This window comes from Chaetodon auriga, chromosome 6 (genome assembly GCF_051107435.1).
Source record: "Chaetodon auriga isolate fChaAug3 chromosome 6, fChaAug3.hap1, whole genome shotgun sequence".
In the NCBI taxonomy this organism is placed as follows: Eukaryota; Metazoa; Chordata; class Actinopteri; order Chaetodontiformes; family Chaetodontidae; genus Chaetodon; species Chaetodon auriga.
In genome coordinates this window covers 5,105,633-5,125,949 of record NC_135079.1, presented here as the reverse complement: position 1 = coordinate 5,125,949, position 20,317 = coordinate 5,105,633, and the positions used below count along the sequence as shown (strand labels likewise).

General features: G+C 44.1%; 2 protein-coding genes across 7 annotated transcripts in view; one reads left to right on the top strand and one right to left on the bottom strand.

The window, feature by feature from the left end:
* map1ab (microtubule-associated protein 1Ab) overlaps positions 1-5,064 on the top strand; it is a 65,247-nt gene extending 60,183 nt beyond the window's left edge. For both annotated transcript variants that reach the window (XM_076732140.1, XM_076732141.1), the window contains 2 exons: positions 413-645; positions 1,693-5,064. In XM_076732140.1, the coding sequence (XP_076588255.1) occupies positions 413-645; positions 1,693-1,848 (389 nt within the window). In that variant the 3' untranslated portion in view covers positions 1,849-5,064. The remainder of the gene's footprint in view (positions 1-412; positions 646-1,692) is intronic.
* An 8,538-nt stretch (positions 5,065-13,602) lies between these two features.
* ppip5k1b (diphosphoinositol pentakisphosphate kinase 1b) overlaps positions 13,603-20,317 on the bottom strand; it is a 45,473-nt gene continuing 38,758 nt past the window's right edge. For 4 of the 5 annotated variants that reach the window (XM_076733056.1, XM_076733058.1, XM_076733055.1 and 1 more), the window contains 3 exons: positions 17,243-17,380; positions 16,922-17,035; positions 13,603-14,701 (listed from right to left, as the gene is read on the bottom strand). In XM_076733056.1, the coding sequence (XP_076589171.1) occupies positions 14,610-14,701; positions 16,922-17,035; positions 17,243-17,380 (344 nt within the window). In that variant the 3' untranslated portion in view covers positions 13,603-14,609. Of the gene's footprint in view, positions 14,702-16,921; positions 17,036-17,242; positions 17,381-20,317 lie in introns of those variants that run through there. The other variant, XR_013077272.1, reaches the window with a different exon arrangement.

The following is a 20,317-nucleotide window of genomic DNA, read 5'->3' as shown; positions in this document are numbered from 1 at the left end:
TGAAACTGTGTGACTGGTTACTGTTTGTCTACATTTCTTTATTTGTGGCAGTAAATATTATTTTGGGGAGCTGATCCAGTGATTTTAGCAGTTTATTCTGAACATTGCCTGTTTACTTGCTGCTGCCACAAAGCTTCATTTGATGTCAGTCTCAGACATGCAACAGATTGTGGTCATTAAAAACTGTGGTTAGGAAGTACAGGAGCGTATTAGACTGATGGATATGCGGCGCAGACATTATTCTGTTAAGGTGCAATGACACATCGTGTGGTCACTTTTTTCTGAATAATTGATTTGTATAAATAAATTAGTTGACAGACTACCATCAGTTCATTGCTACTGCAGCCTAATTTTAGTAAATTGAGACCGATCACTCCCCTCTAACACTGTTTTAATCCTCGATCACTTCCAGTTAACAACTCCCAGAAAACTAGCTCGGCCGTCCCCCCCGGCCCACCCGTCTACGTCGACCTGGCTTATGTGCCCAACCACTGCAGTGCCAAGAATGTGGACCAGGAGTTCTTCAAGAGAGTGCGAGCCGCGTACTACGTGGTGAGCGGGAACGACCCGGCCAGCGGGGAGCCCAGCCGTGGAGTCCTGGACGCCCTGCTGGAGGGCAAAGCTCAGTGGGGCTCCAATTTACAGGTATTTACCTCCTCCTGTGCCTCCATTTGTCTATTCTCTGCATCCAAGTGCGCCTACAATAAATGTACTATACACAGACTAATGTATAGGAGGTGCATCTACACTTATTTCTAAATTAAGAATTAATATAGACGGTACGGTTATTATTTACTGAGTCATTGTGAAGTAATCTCATCAGCAGGTAAGTTGTTGATTAAACAGGGAACAGGGGAACTGTGAGGCAACAAGCATCACAACTATGCCGATGACTGCTGAGTATAATAAAACAAAACTCATTTTACCTTATGGATGGTCTACGGCAACAGAAGTGTCTCTAAAGAGAAAGGAAATACAGTTTACGTGAGCTCATTATCAACAACACTGATAGGTGGAATCAAGCTGTATGTATCTTGTACTGCCGGCTTCAGCAAATCCTGGTGTCTGTACTTGGATGTATTTGACACGGAGCATTGCCCGGTGCTCACACATCTCTCATGCAGCTACTGATGCTGTATTGACTTTAGCTTACTACAGTTCAGTCCTAAAATCTATATCCCAATGGAAGACCTGAGCAGAGATCAAACCTGTGAGAAAAAGATTATTGTGTGTAAACCACAGACAGTAAAGGACAGAAACAGATTCAGCTGAGACGAAAATGGAAGAAAAAGTCCAAATGTTGAGAGATTCAGAAATACAGGCTGGTTTTAAAGCAACATGAACTCCCAGTTATTACAGTAAACGAATGGTGACGTCAATAGATATCATCATCTAAAACTATGTTCATGGAAAATAGGTTCTTAGAGGACTAGTTAACCATGAACTGACATCTTTAAACTTTGGTTTTTCTACAAATCAAACAAACATCATATAATGTGAACAGGGCCAGGCTAGCTGTTTCCATTCTTTATGCTAAGCTAAGCTAACCAACTCCTGAATGTAGCTTCATAATTAAAGTACTGTTCCATAAATGTCTTCTTGAACGTGTTGTCTTCATCATTTATGGCCTCTTTTCTCCTTCACTTCCTCTCCACTGTCCTCACTCATTGCGTTTCCTCGTGTCCCCCTCAGGTGACTCTGATCCCGACCCACGACACGGAGGTGACCCGCGACTGGTACCAGCAGACCCACGAGAGGCAGCAGGACCTGAACATCATGGTTCTGGCCTCCAGCAGCACCGTAGTCATGCAGGACGAGTCCTTCCCCGCCTGCAAGATTGAGTTCTGAGCTTCACGAGCCCCGCTGTGCTTTCCCCCTCTCATCCTCCCCCTCCCTGTCATCTGTTCTCACTGGAGGTAGAGCGAGAGCGAGCGGCACTCTCTGCTTCTTCAAAGCCTCGCGCTCTCTCATGGTACCAGTCTCAAACACATTCGCTGCAGCCCTCAATACGCTAGATTCTGTTAGCTGAAATCAAAGTCAGAACTCTGGGTTTTCGCTCTGTGTGACAGTGGGGTTATCACGCAAATAATAACATACTTTTATGTTTGCTTTCTTCTGTGAGTTAACCGTCGGCCCTCACGCGTACTCTATGTGATTTAAAAGTCAAATGATTTTCATCATCACACGTAACAGCTTTATTTGCCTCATGTCTAACAGTCAGATGCACATTATTGTCCCACAAATATACAATGCCACAGTTAAACTAAACATTTGAAAGGTGTAGTTTTTAAACTGTTGGCTCAAACCTCAAATAACTTGGAAATTTAAGACTCCCAAGTGGCAAATCTTTCATCCAAAGGGCCAAAACAAGTGCCAAAACCCAAATTCTTATGAGGTAACGTCTCCAAAATGTCTCCTAAATTAACCAGTGATCAGTAATTTGTTTAGAGTGTACGCACAGAGTTTTTAGAAAGGTAGAAACTTTCCGATTTCTTAATTTGAAGCTTTCTTTTCCATCTGTGCACATGACAAAACGCATCCTTTGCAGTTCTGCTCACGCTACAGTAGTTTTTGGACTAACTCAATAACGACATAAATTGATGTTCTGTATAAAAAAAAAAGTTCCTTCTTGTCATTTGTGGTGAAGTTTTAGGAGGTGCCTGAAGTTGACACTGTTTCAGCTTTCACAGCTTCGCTGGTGCATGATGCTTGCGTTTTTAGCTCGGACTCTTTCAGAACTGCATAGGGTTAATCCTTTCTTTAGCCAGCCTTCAAGTGTGGAATGCAGTATAGTGTAGATAGATTACTACACTGTTTGGCTGTCTATGCTCAAGTGAATTCAATAGGCGCCAGGCAAAGGAACGATGTTTGTACACTAATCATATCTCTGCTGGATGTAATGGCTCCTCTTTAAGTCTTTATCATGGTCTTTGTTGGTTGTATGTACTCCAGTATACATATAGGGTAAATGTTTCTATATCAATACAGAGGTTATGTTAAACAAATGATATATTTTGTGACGGTGCAGCAAATTATGATCCGAGGTGAATGCAGCGTTTTTGATCATGCATTTAAGAAGAGGAAAGTTTAATTAACATTTCTGTCATTTCCTCCTGTTCAGCTCCATTTTACCGTCTCTGTCGACATCACTAAGCGATGGACAAAACAAGCAGTGACCTGTGACAAATGTAGCAACGGGAGCTCGTCCGCTAGCCCCGTCAGAGGGAAGCTTACGCCAGTGGGAACTGCAATATTTGTATTTATTATTGGGGTAATTCTTCAGGAAAACATAATAATGTGAAGTGTGTTACAGGAGGCTTCTTTCATGTGCCTTTAGCTTGTGGTTTTGGAGAGAGGGGAGTACTTTAAGGACATGTCAGCCAGTTTGAAGCAGAGCTAGAAACCAGGGTCAGTCCAAGACACCAAGTACACAACTTTGAAATAGAGGACCAATCAGTTCATGCAGCACACGCACAAACCTTCCCCACACCCAGGATACTCCGAAATAACACGCCTACATGGAAACAACTTCGTAATTCAACCAAGCGTTCTGAAATGCCACTTAGCCAAACCAGTATGAATGTCTCAGAGAAGGTGTTGCACCACATAGGAATGTACTTTTCTGAGTTTAGAAGTGGGATTTTTGTTTGTGGGTGAAGCACAGAGAGTAGCAGAATGAAACGACGTTCCAGTGTAATATACTGACCTAATCTTAACCCCAGAGTAATATTTATAGAATGAGCATGAATGTGACGATTGCACTGGACGCAGTCACAGAGCAGGAATGTCTCTGAAGTCGTTTTGTGTGCGAGCGCACGACACAGTAGCAGTTTTTGTACGGCAGCATAGTTTGTGTCCAATGACGGTGACGTGGCGAGTGAGTTTTCTGTGGGTTCGGTATGAAAAGTCTTTCTGCTTGTTCACGGCCAGATTGGAGAGACGCTCGCGTTACATTTACTTTTCTTCAGTTACACCCGAATTCTCCAGATTTGTGCTGAGACGCAAATTCTGATTGTTTGTTTACATTAATTCTTGTCTAAATAGGAAACTCATTGGTGCCGCTGCGGCTCGTCACGTGTGTGTTATATCTGTTGTTGTGAAGACCGACTCGAGGCCAGGCCGGGCGAAGCGCGGGGGGTGTGGATTTCTAGAAAGGACCTTGTTTGAGCTATTGATGACTGATTGATTGTCAGGAGGATGTTGCCAACTAATCGCAGGGAGGATCCTCTGCTCGCACAGTTCAACTTCACTCACGTTTTTCCCTCAACCCGATTCAAGATGTGGAACAAACTCTGCAGAAGGCTCGAGCCTGTTGTCGGCTCGTGCTGGCCTGGGACCAGTGCCATATCCTCTCCCTGTAAAACTCTCATAATGCTCACACTACCTTATACCTCATCTTCCACAGCCTCCGTATCTTTGCTCTGCCTGGCCTCCCTTTAGTTCCACATTATACTCGTCCATTATGCATTGTGTAGGAGGTAGACATAGCTTTTCTCATCCCACCGGGGAGAATCTGAGTTTGACGCAAGTTGTGTATTAAACAGCTGGGCACGCACAAGTAGAGACACACACACACACACCCCCTATTGTGGAGGGAGCTGATTGACAGAAGGCCACATTAAGACGTGCACACTGAGTGGACGGCGAAGGCTCAAAATGACTCCCGTGAAAACAGTTCATGTCTACGCGTTTGTGAACCGATCGATCAAGCAGCAAAAAGTCTCTTTCACTCCGTCCTCTGCTGTCTGGACATGTGTCCAAGGAGCTTTTCAGTGTATGGATCAGGTTTTGTGGATGGTCTGACATGTTGTACTGTCTTTGAACGATGTTTTTAAGTTGGCAGATTCCAAATAGCCGGCCTTGAGGTTTTCAAGGTGTCAGTAAGAACGCTGTGAATCACTCAATACTGAACTGTGTGACTATACAGAAGCTGAATGCACTATACAGGAGATCTATTTTTCTGAATGTAGAGTTGGTACTACTATGCGAATGCTGCTGGATCAAAAACAATAGACAAAAAAACAGAAAAGAAAAAAAAAAAAAGAAAAACCTTCACACCAACCAGGGCAGAAATCTGTGTTAGGGAGCTGGAATCAGGGCAGATACCGTTTCCTGTTTTGACAAATAGTCGTTTCAGTCATGGTTCGGCTCCGGAGGAGGAGACGTTTCACGTGTCGGAAAGCAACTGAGATCCAACAATAAACATTAACAGTAACACAGAAATAGTGCTGACTGCAGCTGCAACTTTTTCCTTTTCCTGAATATGACTTGAAACACATGCAGACTCAAAAACCATCAGTAAAATTAAACGAATGCTACACGTACATTTATGTACTGTACACAGATTTGTACATATTGCTCTGGAAAGAAAAAAAAAACCTTAAAGGTAGAACAAATCCTTCTTGTGATAACTGTTCATTTTAGCTGATTTTAGCGACAATATGATCCGAACTGCTAACTACTCCTCGAAGCGGGAAAACTACACAAAACGCTGACAAGATACAGAATGAAAAAAAAGTGCATCTTTCAGTTCAGTGTCATCGCCATCCCTGCATTAAAATGAAGATATCATTTGATCACAATATGGTGTCATCTGTCCATCTAATCTCTCTGCATGTGATTTATTTAGTTATAATCCTGAATGTAATTGTTTAACATGGAAATAATAATAAAAAATACAATGCTATTTTAAAGAGGTATATTTGAAAAAAGCTAATTGTCTTAACTGGTACTGAAATGACCTACAGTAATATAATACTGGGCTGTGCTTTTATTGTTTGCCCTATTAACATGTTGTTAAGAAGACGCTGTATTGGTAGTTCTGTTTGATTCTCTCTCTCTCTCTCTTTTTTTGCATTGTATTAATCTTAGTTATGTTTTTCTTCCTCAGTGCAATATTCAATATCTCTCTGTCTCTTTAACTGGTAAAACTAGAACTACTGCAGATCCATTGTAAAAGGGAAACAGCCTGGTGATCATCAATTAAAGTACATTGAAATCTAAACGTCTGTCGTGGCTGTTTTTGTTCACATCTTTGCATTTTATATATCAAAAGTGTCAGGAAGTAACTAAATACATGTAATCAGATTACTGAGACACATTACAGTAATCATGTGTAAGCAGGACTGCAGCCATGCTAGCAGCTCTCGCTTTGAGCTAAATGCTAACATCTGCAAGCTAACATGCTCATGGTGACAATGCTAACATGCTAATGCTTTGCAGGTATAATGTTTACCATGTTCACCAGCTTAGTTTAGCGTGTTAGCATGCTCATGTTTGCTAGTTAGCGCTAAACTCAAACTACATCTTATGGGAATTCTGCCACTAGTGCAGCAGGTATTTGTACTGGGCAAACTGGGTCATTTAATCCATCAATGCATATTTATTTGATCATATTCAGTTCATTTTATTGTCCACTGTGCTCATGTCCTTGGCCTGTTTCTCATTTTTACTGTCTTATCTGGTTTTATCATCATTATTATTATTAATATTATTATCATCATCATCATCATCATCATCATCATCATCATTATTATTATTAATAAATTGTTTTCTCAGTCATAAGGCCTTCAGTATATCAGAAAACTTCAGATTCAGTATCACCACATTTTGGAGATAGATGGTTTTCACTGGAAAGAGAGGAATGAAAAACTGTAATCTGAAAAGTAACTATTAAATAGTAAACAAAATAATAAACCAGTGACAAGCTTTGAGCTACAAACACAAATCTTAACCCTGTTTTTACGCCTGAGCCGACAAACCATCTGATTAAACGGAGTCATTCAACCACTGTTCACCACAGCCTCTACATCAGGATGGAAAAGATGAATCAGGACTTTTTTTTTTAGTTGATTGCTTTATTTGGACGTTCTCATTAACTGTGATTAGTTCCAGCCGGTGGACAAACAGCTATTTGCTTCAGCGCCAGTCGTGACTGCAACTCGACAATAATCTAGTTTGGACTAAATCGCTGTATTACTGTTCAGAAAATGTGCTGTTGGACCTTTCAGGGATCAGATCTGACATTACTGCACTGGGATCAGGGATTAGCGGCAAATAAGCCTTCAAATTTGGTTTAAACTGGAGGGAGTGACAGTGAATTGAAGATTAATTTTTTTATTTTTTTTTCTTAAGTATCGTGTAATACGGAGTCTCACGGGCGCTTGACGACACATTCATATACAGTCTGATCACATTTACGACCAGCAAACATTTAGTATCTCAGACGGTGAGAGGCTCAATGTACGAAAACGTAAAGAGAAATGCGAGGAAAAATCATCATCATCGTCGTCGTCGTCAGGTTAAGAGTCTAAACTGTCCAGTAGTTTGGTTCATGACCAAATACCTGAAAAACAAATGTGCTTAACAACAACATGTTAGCATCGTCTGCGAGCGTGTTGCATGCTAATGTTAGCATTTAGCTCAAAGCAAAGCCAAAGACTCTTGGTCTTGTTTTATGAATAAAGGTTGTGCAAAAACAGCTAAATTTGTGCGCAAATAAACAATGGCTGATACGTCAGATATTGTACTTAAAAGATTAAAAGGTCTTAGAACAAAACTCAACTCACCAAAACAATATGTGATTTCCACCTGTAGAATTAGCACTCACAAGCTAGCGTGCTTGTTAGCAAGTACGGTGTGAGTAAACAGCCTTTAACAAAAAACTTTCTCCAAGACTTTGTGCAGAGTATCTGTAATCTGAGAAGCAACCTTCATACAAAACTACAATAACAACCATCTCTCGACGACTGGGAAAGTTTGGATCATTCCACAGGTAAACAGGTTGATTGGTAACAGGTGAGAGTATCATGTTTGGGTAGATTCACCACTTTGTGGACACATGATTGTATAAGGGGGTTTTCGGCCCGACGCGTTGAACGCTCCTTAGCTGTGGAGCGCATATCAGGGCCTGTCGTGATGTATTGCTTCTATAAAACGGTTACCAATAATGGCAATATGAAAGAGGAATACACAATAATTTTCATGTAGTTTTAATTAAACAGGAATACAAATTATCTAATAAAATAGCCCCGCTGTGAAAAAAGTAGTCCCACCTCTCCGTACGTTAGCTCTGCGTGTCGTCTATTCATCGCCTTTTTTTCAGGAGAAAGTCACTGCTCAATCAACTCTGCCATTGTTAACCCTATCTGGAGGTGAAAGTTAACCTTAAACATGTGAATTCAACTAATTTAGTCTATTTGTTAACGTTGTCAAAACACCGCAGCAACTTTTTGCTTCCTACTGTAACAGGTTGTTGTCATGGATACATTGTTGCTTCTCTGACAATCAGCCCGTGACGTAAACATGCGAGGCCACCCCACAGGTAACTATGAGTGAGTGGTCCGGAAGAACCCACCCAAAACCTCAATGAATGAGAGTTGTTTTTTTGTTTTTTGTTTTTTTTAAACAGTTTTAGCTTTGAGTGATCACTGACTTTATTAAGCGACTATGTGACATCGCGGCAGGCACCTGGAGACACGGCATCTGAATATCATGACTTTAAAAGCACCAAATGACTTGCCTTAACGAATTTCGTTAGTAAATAATGTGAAGAATTGTAGAATATCATTTCCATGAGGCTGTTCAATCAGACAGTGACAGATCACCCTATAGAGCCCTGAGTGTCACAGTCGCTGTCAAGGTGCTGATCCTGTGACTGACCGTGAACATGTTTGAATGTTGTTAACGCCTTAAAAAAATCAAAACCGGCTACTTTTTGCTGCGTACTGTAACAGTTGGTTGTTGTCATGGAAACATTGTTGCTTCCCTGAAGAGGAGTGATATGCTGTGATAAGGCTTTTTAGAATAGGAGCTGTGGTATACGCTCATTATAGCACAGCCAATCAGACTGCCGGATTTCACCTTTCCGTTTTATAAAGGATATTACTACATGAGATCAGGAACACTTGAAACGTGATGAAACAATGTGAATCTTTGGGTTTTACCAAAAGCTAACGTCTTTGCTTATTACTTCACTTGCAGTGTCTCCCAAACTTTAAAGAACTTGCCTCCGCTGAAGGACTGAACAGTGGATCGATGACTTGAACCCCACCTGTCACAAAACATTACATATCGCTGTTCGAGCCACACGAAGATAGAAATCCTACCTTTTAGTTTCTTGTGCTTAAGCTTAATACTCTCGTATTGGATAAAAGGAAATGTGCATTGGGTTTTAGTGCTGGAGACAACAGGTTTGGTCAGCGTGCTGACCGGCTTTGATTTGTCAGGTGGAAAGATGAAAGAGAAGTTGGGCTGCAGCGGCACAGCTCGACTCTCACTCCCCACCTGTCAACACAACTTAGCAGTTTTCCTCTTGATGTTTACAGATCTTTGAGTGAAGCAGCGAAGGAAAAGAGAACGAGTCAGTAATCTTTAAAGAAAACGAGCAGCCGCTCCCTGAGGGGTCGAGGAGGGGGGGGGGGGGGGTCCCGGATCCACACCTACACTGAAACACACTCTGCATTAATTTCAGCCGGTGATGGATGGCTCCTCACTTATCTTTGTCTGTCATTTCATTCCTCCTGCCCTGCAGTGAATGTGTCAGCCTCCAACCTCTCACTGTTTTTCTTTGTGGAAGAAAAGCGGAGTGAAATGCGTGCGCGCGCGCGCGCACACACACACACACAGAACAAATTTGGCCTGTTGTTCTCCCACGTTGGCAAACCCTCCAACCTGCAGTTTGAGTCTCTCTGCTCAGCTGCCACATCACCAAGCCCTCCCCTCCCTCCCCCCTGATTATCACGACATCACTGATCGGCGCTGACATTGGGAGGAGGTTTACGGGGGAGTCGAGGACGGGTTGTGGGAGGCGCTCCAGGTCCAACGTGGACACCTTCCTGCCTTCCTGTTGGGTTTGGATGGAAACCAAATGAGGGTAATTCTCTCATCAGCATGACAAATAGTTCCTCTCCTCCGTCGTCTTTCCCTCCCACTCCTCTCCTCACATTTGTGTTTCTGGCGATCAGCTGAAGCACTGAACTGTAGGGAGGAAGTTTTGGGACGCGGTGACCTCTTGTCAGCCTGAAGGGGTTTTTAGAGCAGGTTGGAAAAGGTTTCTAAACCTCGGTCTGTAGTTTACTTTTCCATTAACCTTCACCTCACATAACTGACTGGAGTGAAGCTGAATAGTTAGTGTATACCTTCTACATTTCCTCTGGTCAGAGTTTCATGCCAAAAGCACATTCAGTGCGTCTTTTCATCGTATATTTGACCCAGATGAGTCATGCAGTAAGCCAGGGCTTTCAGTTTACCCACAATCCTTCAGCCCATCTCATCTACGTCTACCTGTGTCTGTGTTACAGTCTGGTTTGCTGCAGCATCTCTGTCTTTAAAGTACGGTGGCCCTGAGGGTCAAAACACAACAACATTTGAGAAACATTTCAGATTAAGGAAAAAGTAGGACAACACTTCTCGTTTGTGATTGGACAGAATCCAAGTCCCTGGCGACGGTTCAGAGTGATTTCCTGTTTCTGTTCTGTGCGACTCTCAGCGGTGTCACCGCACAAACGTTCAGGTTGAAAGGAGAAATCATGGAGGAACATTTTAACAAAGGACATTCGTGTGATTCAGTTCTGCATCTGCTTTAAACATATGACACAAAAAACACGCTTGAGAGGATTAGGGCTGAGGACACCGGGTGGCTGTTTTCAACGAGGGACATCTAAAATAAGAGGGCATGCTAACACGTGCTAACCATGCTAACACGCTCAGAGCGTCAGTTACCCAACAACCAATCACAGCAGCGTAGAGTTTAGAGCATCCCTGCGGCTGATCCAATCTGGCACCAACAAACTTCAACACATCCGCTGAATAAACTCTGAATGGACTTGGTTTCCGTCCAATGACAAAAAAAAAAGGCATTGTGTTTTGTAAACACTGTGTTTTGACCCTCAGGGCCACCGTAATGATGGCTTTCTTCTACTACTTGTGACTGCTGGAACTCCAAACTGACAGCTTTAAAGAATTAGCATCACTTTATGGAAAATATCTCTGATCTTAAAACTACAACACTAATCTTCTCCTTCTCTTTAAGCTTTCAACACATCAGCCGGTCCAAAGCCGCGTGCTGTCCCACAGCGCTCACACCAAATGAGAGCAGAACTCTTGACCCTCTGAGACCTCGTGGCATTTTCCCCTGAACGCTGTGTTTGATCACATCTCTGAAAACATGTCTGTGGCCGGCTGCATTTTTGTTTTATCACTCTGGAGTGAGAGGACAAGGTCACAGGACAACCTGCAGCCACACGGCGGACGTCTCACGAGCGCTGTGAACGAAACTGGAGTTTGGAGCACGAGAGCCGGCTGTGTGTTCGTGACAAACAGTGTGTGTGTGTGTGTGTGTGTGTGTGTGTGTGTGTGTGTGTGTGTGTGTGAGACAGAGAGAGCGCGTGCGTGTGAGCTGACGGAGTCGGCATGAATGGACGTTTGTGTTTAACTGTGTGAGTCCAGGAAAGAAAACCTGAGACAAAGACCTGCCGTCCAGACACAATGAATGACATCAGATTTTGGCTTCCGGTGAGTCGGCGGTCTCTCTCTCTCTCTCTCTCTCTCTCTCTCTCCATCCATCCATTCATCCAGCGTCGCTCAGGAGGAGTCAATTACATCTGGGGGCGTTGCCATGGCAACGCATGGGAGCAATAGGAGGAGGCATGAGTCATCACTATTCTTAAAAGCTGGTGAGGAGTGGGAGAGGGAGGGGAGGCGAGAAGAGAAAGAGGAGAAGAGAGGGAAATGGGGTGAGATAAAAGAGAAGAGGGGAAGAAAAAGGGGAGAGAAAAGAGAGTGAAAGGAGAAGAGAAAACAAGGGGAATGTAGGAAAGGAGATAAGGAAGAGAAGAGGTGAATCAGGAAGGGGGGCACAAGGAGAAGAGAGGAAAGGAGATAAGGAGAAGATCGACAAGAAGCAGATGGAACAAGAAGAGGAGAAGAAATGAGAAGATAGGAAAGGAGAGAATGGGAAGAGGTGAAAGAAAGAGGAGACAAGGAGAGAAAAGGAGATGAATCAGGGAGAGGAAACTTAAAGAAGATAGGAGAGGAAATGAGAGGAGAGGAGGAGAACGAGGTGAGGTGAAAAGATGGGGAGATAAGAGTGGAAGAGGAGAAGCAGTAAGGAGGAAATAATGAGTGAGTGGAGAGGGTGGAGGAGAGGAAGAACAGAGGGTGGAGAGGAGGAGAGGAAAAGGTAAGAGGAAGAAAATGGGGTGAAGGAAACAAAAGAGACGAGTGAGAGAGGATTAAAGAAAAGATGGGAGGGAGGGGGGAGCGCTAAAAGACGAAGGAGGAAAAAAGAGAAAAACAAACAGAACGAGAGAAATGGGACGTGGACGGAGACGAGAGGAGAGGTGAGTGTTGGCAGAGAGGAGACAAGCAGCTTTGTTTATGGAGCAATAACAGGCTGATGTGTCTGGACTGTGGACCATTAATAAAGAGACAGACACACACACACACACACGCAGGGAGAGGGGGGGAGAGAGAGAGAGAGAGAGAGAGAGAGAGAGAGAGAGACACACACACACACTTTAACAGACCTGTTGCAGGTGCGAGCATGTGACCTTTTATGCTTGAACATATTGAACACTGTTTTCATTGTTTCATTGATTTATTTCATTACCCTCCTCCTCCTCCTCCTCCTCCTCCTCCTCCTCCTCCTCCTCCGAAACATTTCACACATCAAACCTCGACCTCCTCCGGTGGTCAAACCGGTCACACAAACACACGCCTCCTCTTTGGCTGACATTAAATAGCACATTAAATAATCACATAAATACACAACCAGAATTACCTACATTAACCCACATTTAGGTAAAAAAAAAAAAAAAAAAAAAAAAAATCATCCCATTAAAAACTAAAACTCTCTCCATGATGACTAACACACACGTTTGTTCTACAGCAGGCGTTTCCAGGTCCAGGGGTCAGTTCACGGTCAGCTGAAGCAGTTTGAAACGAGCAGGTTTACATTTACTCTTGTGTAAATGTCCTTATTTTATTAAAGAGCTTTCAAGTTAAAAGCATTTCTTTGGAGTTTAAAGTCGTAAAATCACCGCTGAATTCATTCGTTTTCAAAACGACTGAAAGTGAATCGACCCCCGGTTCAGTCACATGTTGCTAAAAACCAGATTCCACCTGAGTGTCGTTCATTGAATCGTCATGAACAGTCACTGGATGAATTTAACGTCAGAATACGGCTGTAATTTGGTGTGACAGCAGACTTGAACAGTCTGAGAAAAACTCATTTGTCCTCTTAATCAAGTGGTTCGTCCCTTTAATTCTAAAATAAAACTCTATCACAGATTTTCACAAAATCAGATTTGATTTGAAACCAAAAAAAAAAAAAGAGAAAAAGTACTAAAAAATACAGCAGGAAACCCACATTCTCTACAACACTCTTCAACATTTAAAGGCACATTTACAGATTCATCAGCAGACTGTCGTCATCACTGAGAAGACGAACACGGTTTGATCGAGCCGGCTCGGGCCTCAGGCTCCACATCACGCAAACACCTGGATTCACCTGGAAACTGACAACCTTAAAACGACAGCAGACGAACCCTCTGACACGATGAAGTGTTTGTTTCCTCGATGTTTGCGCGATGCTCATGTTTGAACAGCTCGACTGAAGTTCACCTCGTCAGGCAGATTCATTCTTATGAACCGGCTCTTAAATAATGTGCACACAGACTTAAAGGGATAGTTTGAAACTGGCTTATTCATTTTCTTACCTCTTTTAATGTCTATGCATTAAACATGAAGCTACAGCCAGCAGCTAGTTAGCTTAGCAAATAGGGGGAAACAGCTCGCTATCCACCCACCAACACCTCTAAAGCCCAATAATTAACACATTACTGGTACATCCCATCTGTTTATTTCAAACAACTTGCATACAATGACAGTTTTTAAGATTAGATGTGTTGGACAGAACCAGGCCAGATGTTTATCCTATTTCCTGTGTTTGTGCTGAGCTAAGCTAACCGGCTGTGGCTTCATATTTATCGACCGCGTTTATCATCTCGTCTCGACCGTTGGCACGAAAGTGAATTTAGTTTTCCAAAAAGTCAAACTATTCATTTTAAAGCTTTAACTTTCAGCCGATTCTGCAGCTGAAAGACACAAACTGTGAGTCAAAGTGGTCGAATGTTACTAAAAACCAGCATGTTTCCATTCAGGGTTGGCTGAGATTAACTAGCCATGGCGCCGAAGTCGAACGCGCGTCTACGGTGAGACCTGAGGCAGCTGGTGTGTGAGATATTCAGCAAAACAGCCAAAAACAAACTAAAAAAAAAAAAAAAAAACAGCAGGCACTATTGTTGTTGTTGTTGTTTTAGTGTCAGCACCATCCAAGTTAAACGGCACAGCTGGTCTGAACTGGTCTGAACGTCGGCTCGGCGCTCAGCTGAGGAGCACCGCGTGCTGCTGACGGTCCAGTGTTTCGTCTCCTGGCGGAGCAGAGGAGCTGAGGCCGGGGCGCAGGTTGAGCTCATATTTACAGTCTCTCCACCATCAGCTCCTCCTCCAGTGTTTCTTACAGTGAATGTGAGCAGAAGGACAGACGAGAGGATGAGACGAGCAGGAGTCTTCAGACGCCGAGCTCACACACCCAGAAGTCTTTGCTTCTACTCACTGAAGCTGAAGTTCAGGCCGGAGCTCTCTGTGACGGGGGACGAGGGTCCTGCACTGGACACGGCACTGGAGGGGACGCTGCCATCTTTAAAACACAGAAAAGTCAGTCAGTTATGTTTACCGACGACCAGCTCTGACCTCGACGCTGACCTGAAAACAGATCAATCCTCCGGTACAAAGCCTCCATTTTTTAATGGAAGCATTAATCTCACCCCGCCGCCCTGACTCCTCGCTCCGCTCCGACAGTCGGAGCGCGAGTTATTTTCTACCATGTTTGCGTCATGTGGAGGAACACGAAGCGAGCAAAGAACAAAAACAGGAAGAGCGTCATCCCCTCGCCCCTCCATCCTCTGTGCCGCTTCATGAAAACAGTTTCTTTTGTGCTTCATAAATGAAGCCGCTCGTACCGACGTGTGTCAACAATCTGAGCAGAAAATACTGATAGATTACTGGCAGTACATTCATTAGCACAGAAATTAAGGCCACTTTAAACCCATAAGTAGCAAGAAATTAGGTTTTTATTGTTCCTCCAAAGGTTTCAGATGGTGCCACACTCGCAAACAGCTGTCCAGCTGCCCCGTCGCTTCAGCCAATAGGAGAACAAACAGTGTCACACCACCGGCGGAACAAGTGTCGTATTCATCCTGACGCAACCGCCGGCGTCGCCGCCTGTGCACCGCGTGATAAACGAGGCCAAAAGAGTTATTAGCTGCTCCGGCGCTCCAGATCTGGATCAGGTACGACCAGGACAGAAAAAGACGGATCTGCAGGGAGACAAGAAGACACCCAAAGTGTCCACGATGCAAAGAAAACACACAAACCGTGGAAGGAAAAGATGCTGGTGAGAGGATAAAAGAATGACTTCACCACCCGGGGGGATAAGAAGAAGAAATACAAAGAGAGTGCAGAGAAGAGGAGAAGAGGAGGAGGGTGGCATCATTAAAAGGAGGAGCCGGGTTGTTAAAAGGGGGCTGTGATGTTCTCTAAGAGCCCTGTTTGACTGGAGCTTTCTAACGGATGCTGGTCCCACAGGGCGGCCTGCCACACATCCACACTCGGCTGTTATTAACTTGTCTGACAGTTTCGGGGCTTCCTTTAAACGAGTTTACGGAAACGCAGCTCAGTTTGTGAAAATGGAGGCTGTTCATGAACTTCTTCGTCATTTCAGGAGCACATCTTAGACGAGGAGGAACCTTCACGTGGACGTTCGGGTTGGTGTTCAGAGCGGCAGTGAATCAACGAACGCCTGGTTCTTCCCTTTCTCTTTTGTTCGGTACGCAGGACTGCAGCATCACATCCAGCACCTGTCAGTTTGATTGACAGCTGCTTCACCCGCCTCCCCCATGATCGATCGGGTTCGTACGTGTTAAATCTGACACGGTGACCGCGGTTTCAGAGTCTGAACCAGGCCGAACTGATCATCAATCAGCTGATTGACAGATCATTAATCTCCAAAACAATCGTTCAGGTAAAGCTCGACAGTTTATTCTTGACCGTGAAAACCTCGGATGACAAAACAATCTCACCTCAGCTAATCATTCAAGTAATTGATCAATCTTTTCAGACACCTTCTCATGAGCTTGAGTGAATCCTGTCGCCGCCGTCGGTGTAACCTGATCACGTTCTTATGGTCTGAATGCACAATCACTTCAGCAAACAGCGGTGGTTCATTTTCTTCTGATTTATCTCGCAGCTGCCAGCGCAGACGGCTCCGCAAAACACGCCGTGAGCAGCGCTTTCTTTGTCTTTCTCACTAAAAGATTAATATATTCATCAGGAAAATGATCAACAGGCTAATAAATAATGAAAATAAGCATCAGCAGCCGTAGATCTGAGCTGGTTCAAGGACACCGGCCTTTCAGCTGAGGCCGGGCTGAATATGTGTCCTGTTCGTTATGACGCTGTTAGATTCTGTAAGAACGAGGTCACTGCAGATAAATGAGGCTCGTCAGGTCACATCTGCTACCAGCTACAGGAGGTGAAGGTCGTCCTGAAGGCGTGGAAGGCCTTTCTATCTTAATCCAGGTTTTGCTGAGCGTGCACGCTCTGCTTCAGCATCACTCTGCTTCTCATTCGTACAGTTACTCTTTGTCACACATAGGAGCGTTTCAGTGCAGCTCTACAAGGACTCAAAGCCTCGTTCCAGGGCGAGTCTGAGGCCGATAGCCACCGAGCAGACACTGCAGACACTTGAGACTCGTAGCTTTGAGTAGCTTTCAAGACGCTGGACAACAGCTTTTCCTTTCATTTCAACAGTTCTTAATCTGCAGGTTGTACGATCACATAAAACCCCTGAAACACTCACGCCACAGAGGCTGGCTTGGCGGCCGCAGAGACGTTTCAGACCCAGAGGAGGACAGAGGCTGCTGAGGACTGTAGAGAGACGTCTGGCTCTGGGAGTCAAACAGGCTGGAGAGCACTGGACAAAGACAGAAAAACAGCACTGAGATCAGCTTCCACGTGTCAAACACTGAAGCTCATTTGAGCTAACGCAGCCACAGAGTTGTTGCTGAGTTGGATCTGCTGCAACATATTTGATCCAAAACTAAATAATGAGCATTAATATGGTGTTTTTTTAATATCAATACTAGATGAGTTACTGCTGACTCGCCATCAGCACGCCTACCTTTCATGGTTTTGGCGTGGGCCTCGCTGCTGCTCTCGCACACCGTGTTGAGGAACTCGTCCACCTGCTTCAGCGAGAGCGAGTTGTGCAGCGTCTCCAGCGGGAAGATAGAGGGCACCATGGAGCAGCCTTCAAAGCCTGCAGCACAGACAGGAGAGACACGAGCACAGCCACGTTTCCATCAGACAGAAGAGGAGCAGGAGCAGGAGGAGGAGGAGGAGTGGTGACACTGTGGCTCTCTGTGCACGTTGGCTGCCCTCCAGGTGTCTGCTCAGTCTCTAAACGCCATACTGACAACGTTCGGCAGCCATTTTTACGTGTTAACTAGCCACACAGACGTTCAGTAAGATCTACGATTAGTGGCTTGTTACCTTCTACAGAGGCTGGTACAGTTTACCTACTGCCTGACAGTAGCTGCACTCCTCAAACTTACCAGCCGAAATTAATGTGAACAAACATCAGCACGGCTGCTGTTTGCTGTTAATGTCCTTCTTTAGTTAGTAAGAACGTACGATACGAACAAAAACGGGCTGTTCAGTGTCTGGATATAGGAGGGTGTGCATCATTAACAGTGTTCCTTAGTTTAGTGTGCTGACATGTTAACTGAGTGAGTGGAAAGTGATTTGGGGTTCACGCATGTCTTCACTGAAAATGATCATGTTATAAAAATGTAGTATTTTGATCCATTAAAGTGGGCGTATCACGCGGAGAAAATACATATATACAAGTAAAAGTCCTGCATTTACAATTTTCCTTCAGTGCAAAGGTTTTACCAGCAAAAAGTACTTAAAGTATCAAAAGTAAAAGTACTCATTAGGCTGCAGAATGGCCCCTGTTGTTGTCATGCTTCTGTATTTTATATCATTATTATACCATCAGCATTAATGTTGTAGCTGGTCGAGGTGGAGCCTCTACTTCATATACATCAATTTGTGGTAGTTTAACCCTGAACGATTTGTCATTTTAGAAACTCATTACAGGTTTTCTGTGTGAAAGTTAAATAAATAAATACAACGCAGTAAAAAGTACAATGTTTCCCTCTGAAATGAAAGTGGAAGGTAGTATACTCGAGTAAAGTACATCAAAACTGTACTTCAGTGCAGTTACAACACTGGTCACAGTGGCTGTCAAATCCAAACTGGTGCTTCAGTTGTTTCTTCTTTCTGGGAGTGTTGGATAATAAATATAAGGCGATGTGCTCAGAGGCCATGTGACCCTTCGTGGACCATGAGGAGGAAAAAAATATGCAGCTTTGCTATTAAACTCTGGAGAAGACAGAAATACAATAACTGCGCCTGCATACGAAACAATCTCACCTTTGGAGTCTTTTTTAAACCCATTTATCCATTTTTTTTTTGCAGACGTCTGTAAGGATTCATTAACTTATTCATGTGTAAAAACACTGCGTACAGTATGCACTCACACACACAACTACGCCACGGGAAGCTGACTGTCACGCACAAACAGAGCAAACACACCCGCAGTCATTCAGAGCGATCTGTCACCATGATGAAGCGACACCACGGAAAGAAGCAAAGTGGGCGGATGGAGGTTGAAGCAGCGTTTCAATCCATCCACGCTGGCCAGCCTCGCATTTCTCCATGACTAATACGCTACAACTGCACATTTCTTCCACGGCTACTCCCTAAAACAACCTGTCTGATTTGACGACACGAGCGGAACAAACTGCAGTCGGCACTTAATGGACAGGAGCCGCTGGAGGCCTCGAGGGGCCGAGATATGAATTTCCCCGGTTGATAATTTTAGTGGAGTTCCTCGGTGTTAATGCTCCTCGTGGGATCGTTCATGTGCAGAGCAACACAAAGCCTTTCAAGGACATCAAGAAAGTTATAGATCATGTGAGGGTCATCAAACCCTGTCCAGGGTTCTTCTGCTGGACACGTCTCTACATGATGTTTGTGTGTGGCCCTTTGGTCAAAAACAGGCCTGCAGAAGCATTTTGAATCAAAGCATTTAGTTGTTTTAGACTGAATTCTTCCATTAATCATCAAGTCTTTTCCTGACTGGATGATGGCCAAAGCAGCTTTATTCATTAGAGGAGAGATCGCTGCTCAACATGAACAGATCTTGCAGCTAAAGCTTTGATGACAGAGGGAAAATAATACCTGCTTGGCTTAAATAAAGCCTCAGGAGAGAGAAGTGTTGTGATGGCTCAGCAGGCTAAGATGCGTATCGCACTTCTGGCACGTTTGATCTTGTTGTTTAGGTTTGCGACGTGACATTTATCCTCACCTCCAGCTGTTCCTTCTCTCCTTACTGTACTCTAACGCAGGATATGTATGAAAGTAACATAAGATGGCATTTATCGCCTCTGCCTCCTCCCCATCTTTGCTGCAGCCTCTCCGTGTGGATATCAAATTCAGCTCACACACCAGATGCAGAGGGAGCAGAAACACTGATGCTACACTGCAGCACTCACGCAGTCAACACAGGTGGGCACAAAGACGCAAAGAAAGCCAGAAAAATAATAAAAACAACTGTCACTTATGGCACACTGAGGAAGAATAATTGCTTCGTTAAGGTGCCAAGATGTGCTGCACAAACACTCTACGAGATCAGCAGTTTATGAACAGGCCTCCACTTAATTAGCAAATTGAAATAGGGGATCAGATGACGACCCAAATCTTTCAGCAGACGCTCAAATATCTGCCAACTGGCCAGGAAGCACATTGCAGGAGTGCGGGTGGACGCCCAGTCCTGACCTCCCGGTGCGAAGGCCAAATTGGCTCCACTGGCACCCGTTGCTTTTCTGCAGAGCTCATAATTGAACAAACGCACAGTTTTGAGGGTATTTTCTCTACAGCCACTGGTCAGGATGGAGCATGCACACAATGCAGTCGGACAAGCCTGAAAGTCTTCCACAGAAGAGTTTGTTCGGCTGGTCATCGAGAGTCCACGCAGCATGCATGTTGATGATTCATTTAGAGACAAAATATACATACAAAATAAGGTTTGCATTATATTTGATCTGTTTCTGGGTCCAGAAACGGTGCAATAGGTGTCCACTCGTGCAGGGAAGACTTAAAGACACAGTGAAATCAAGAACGTTTTAAT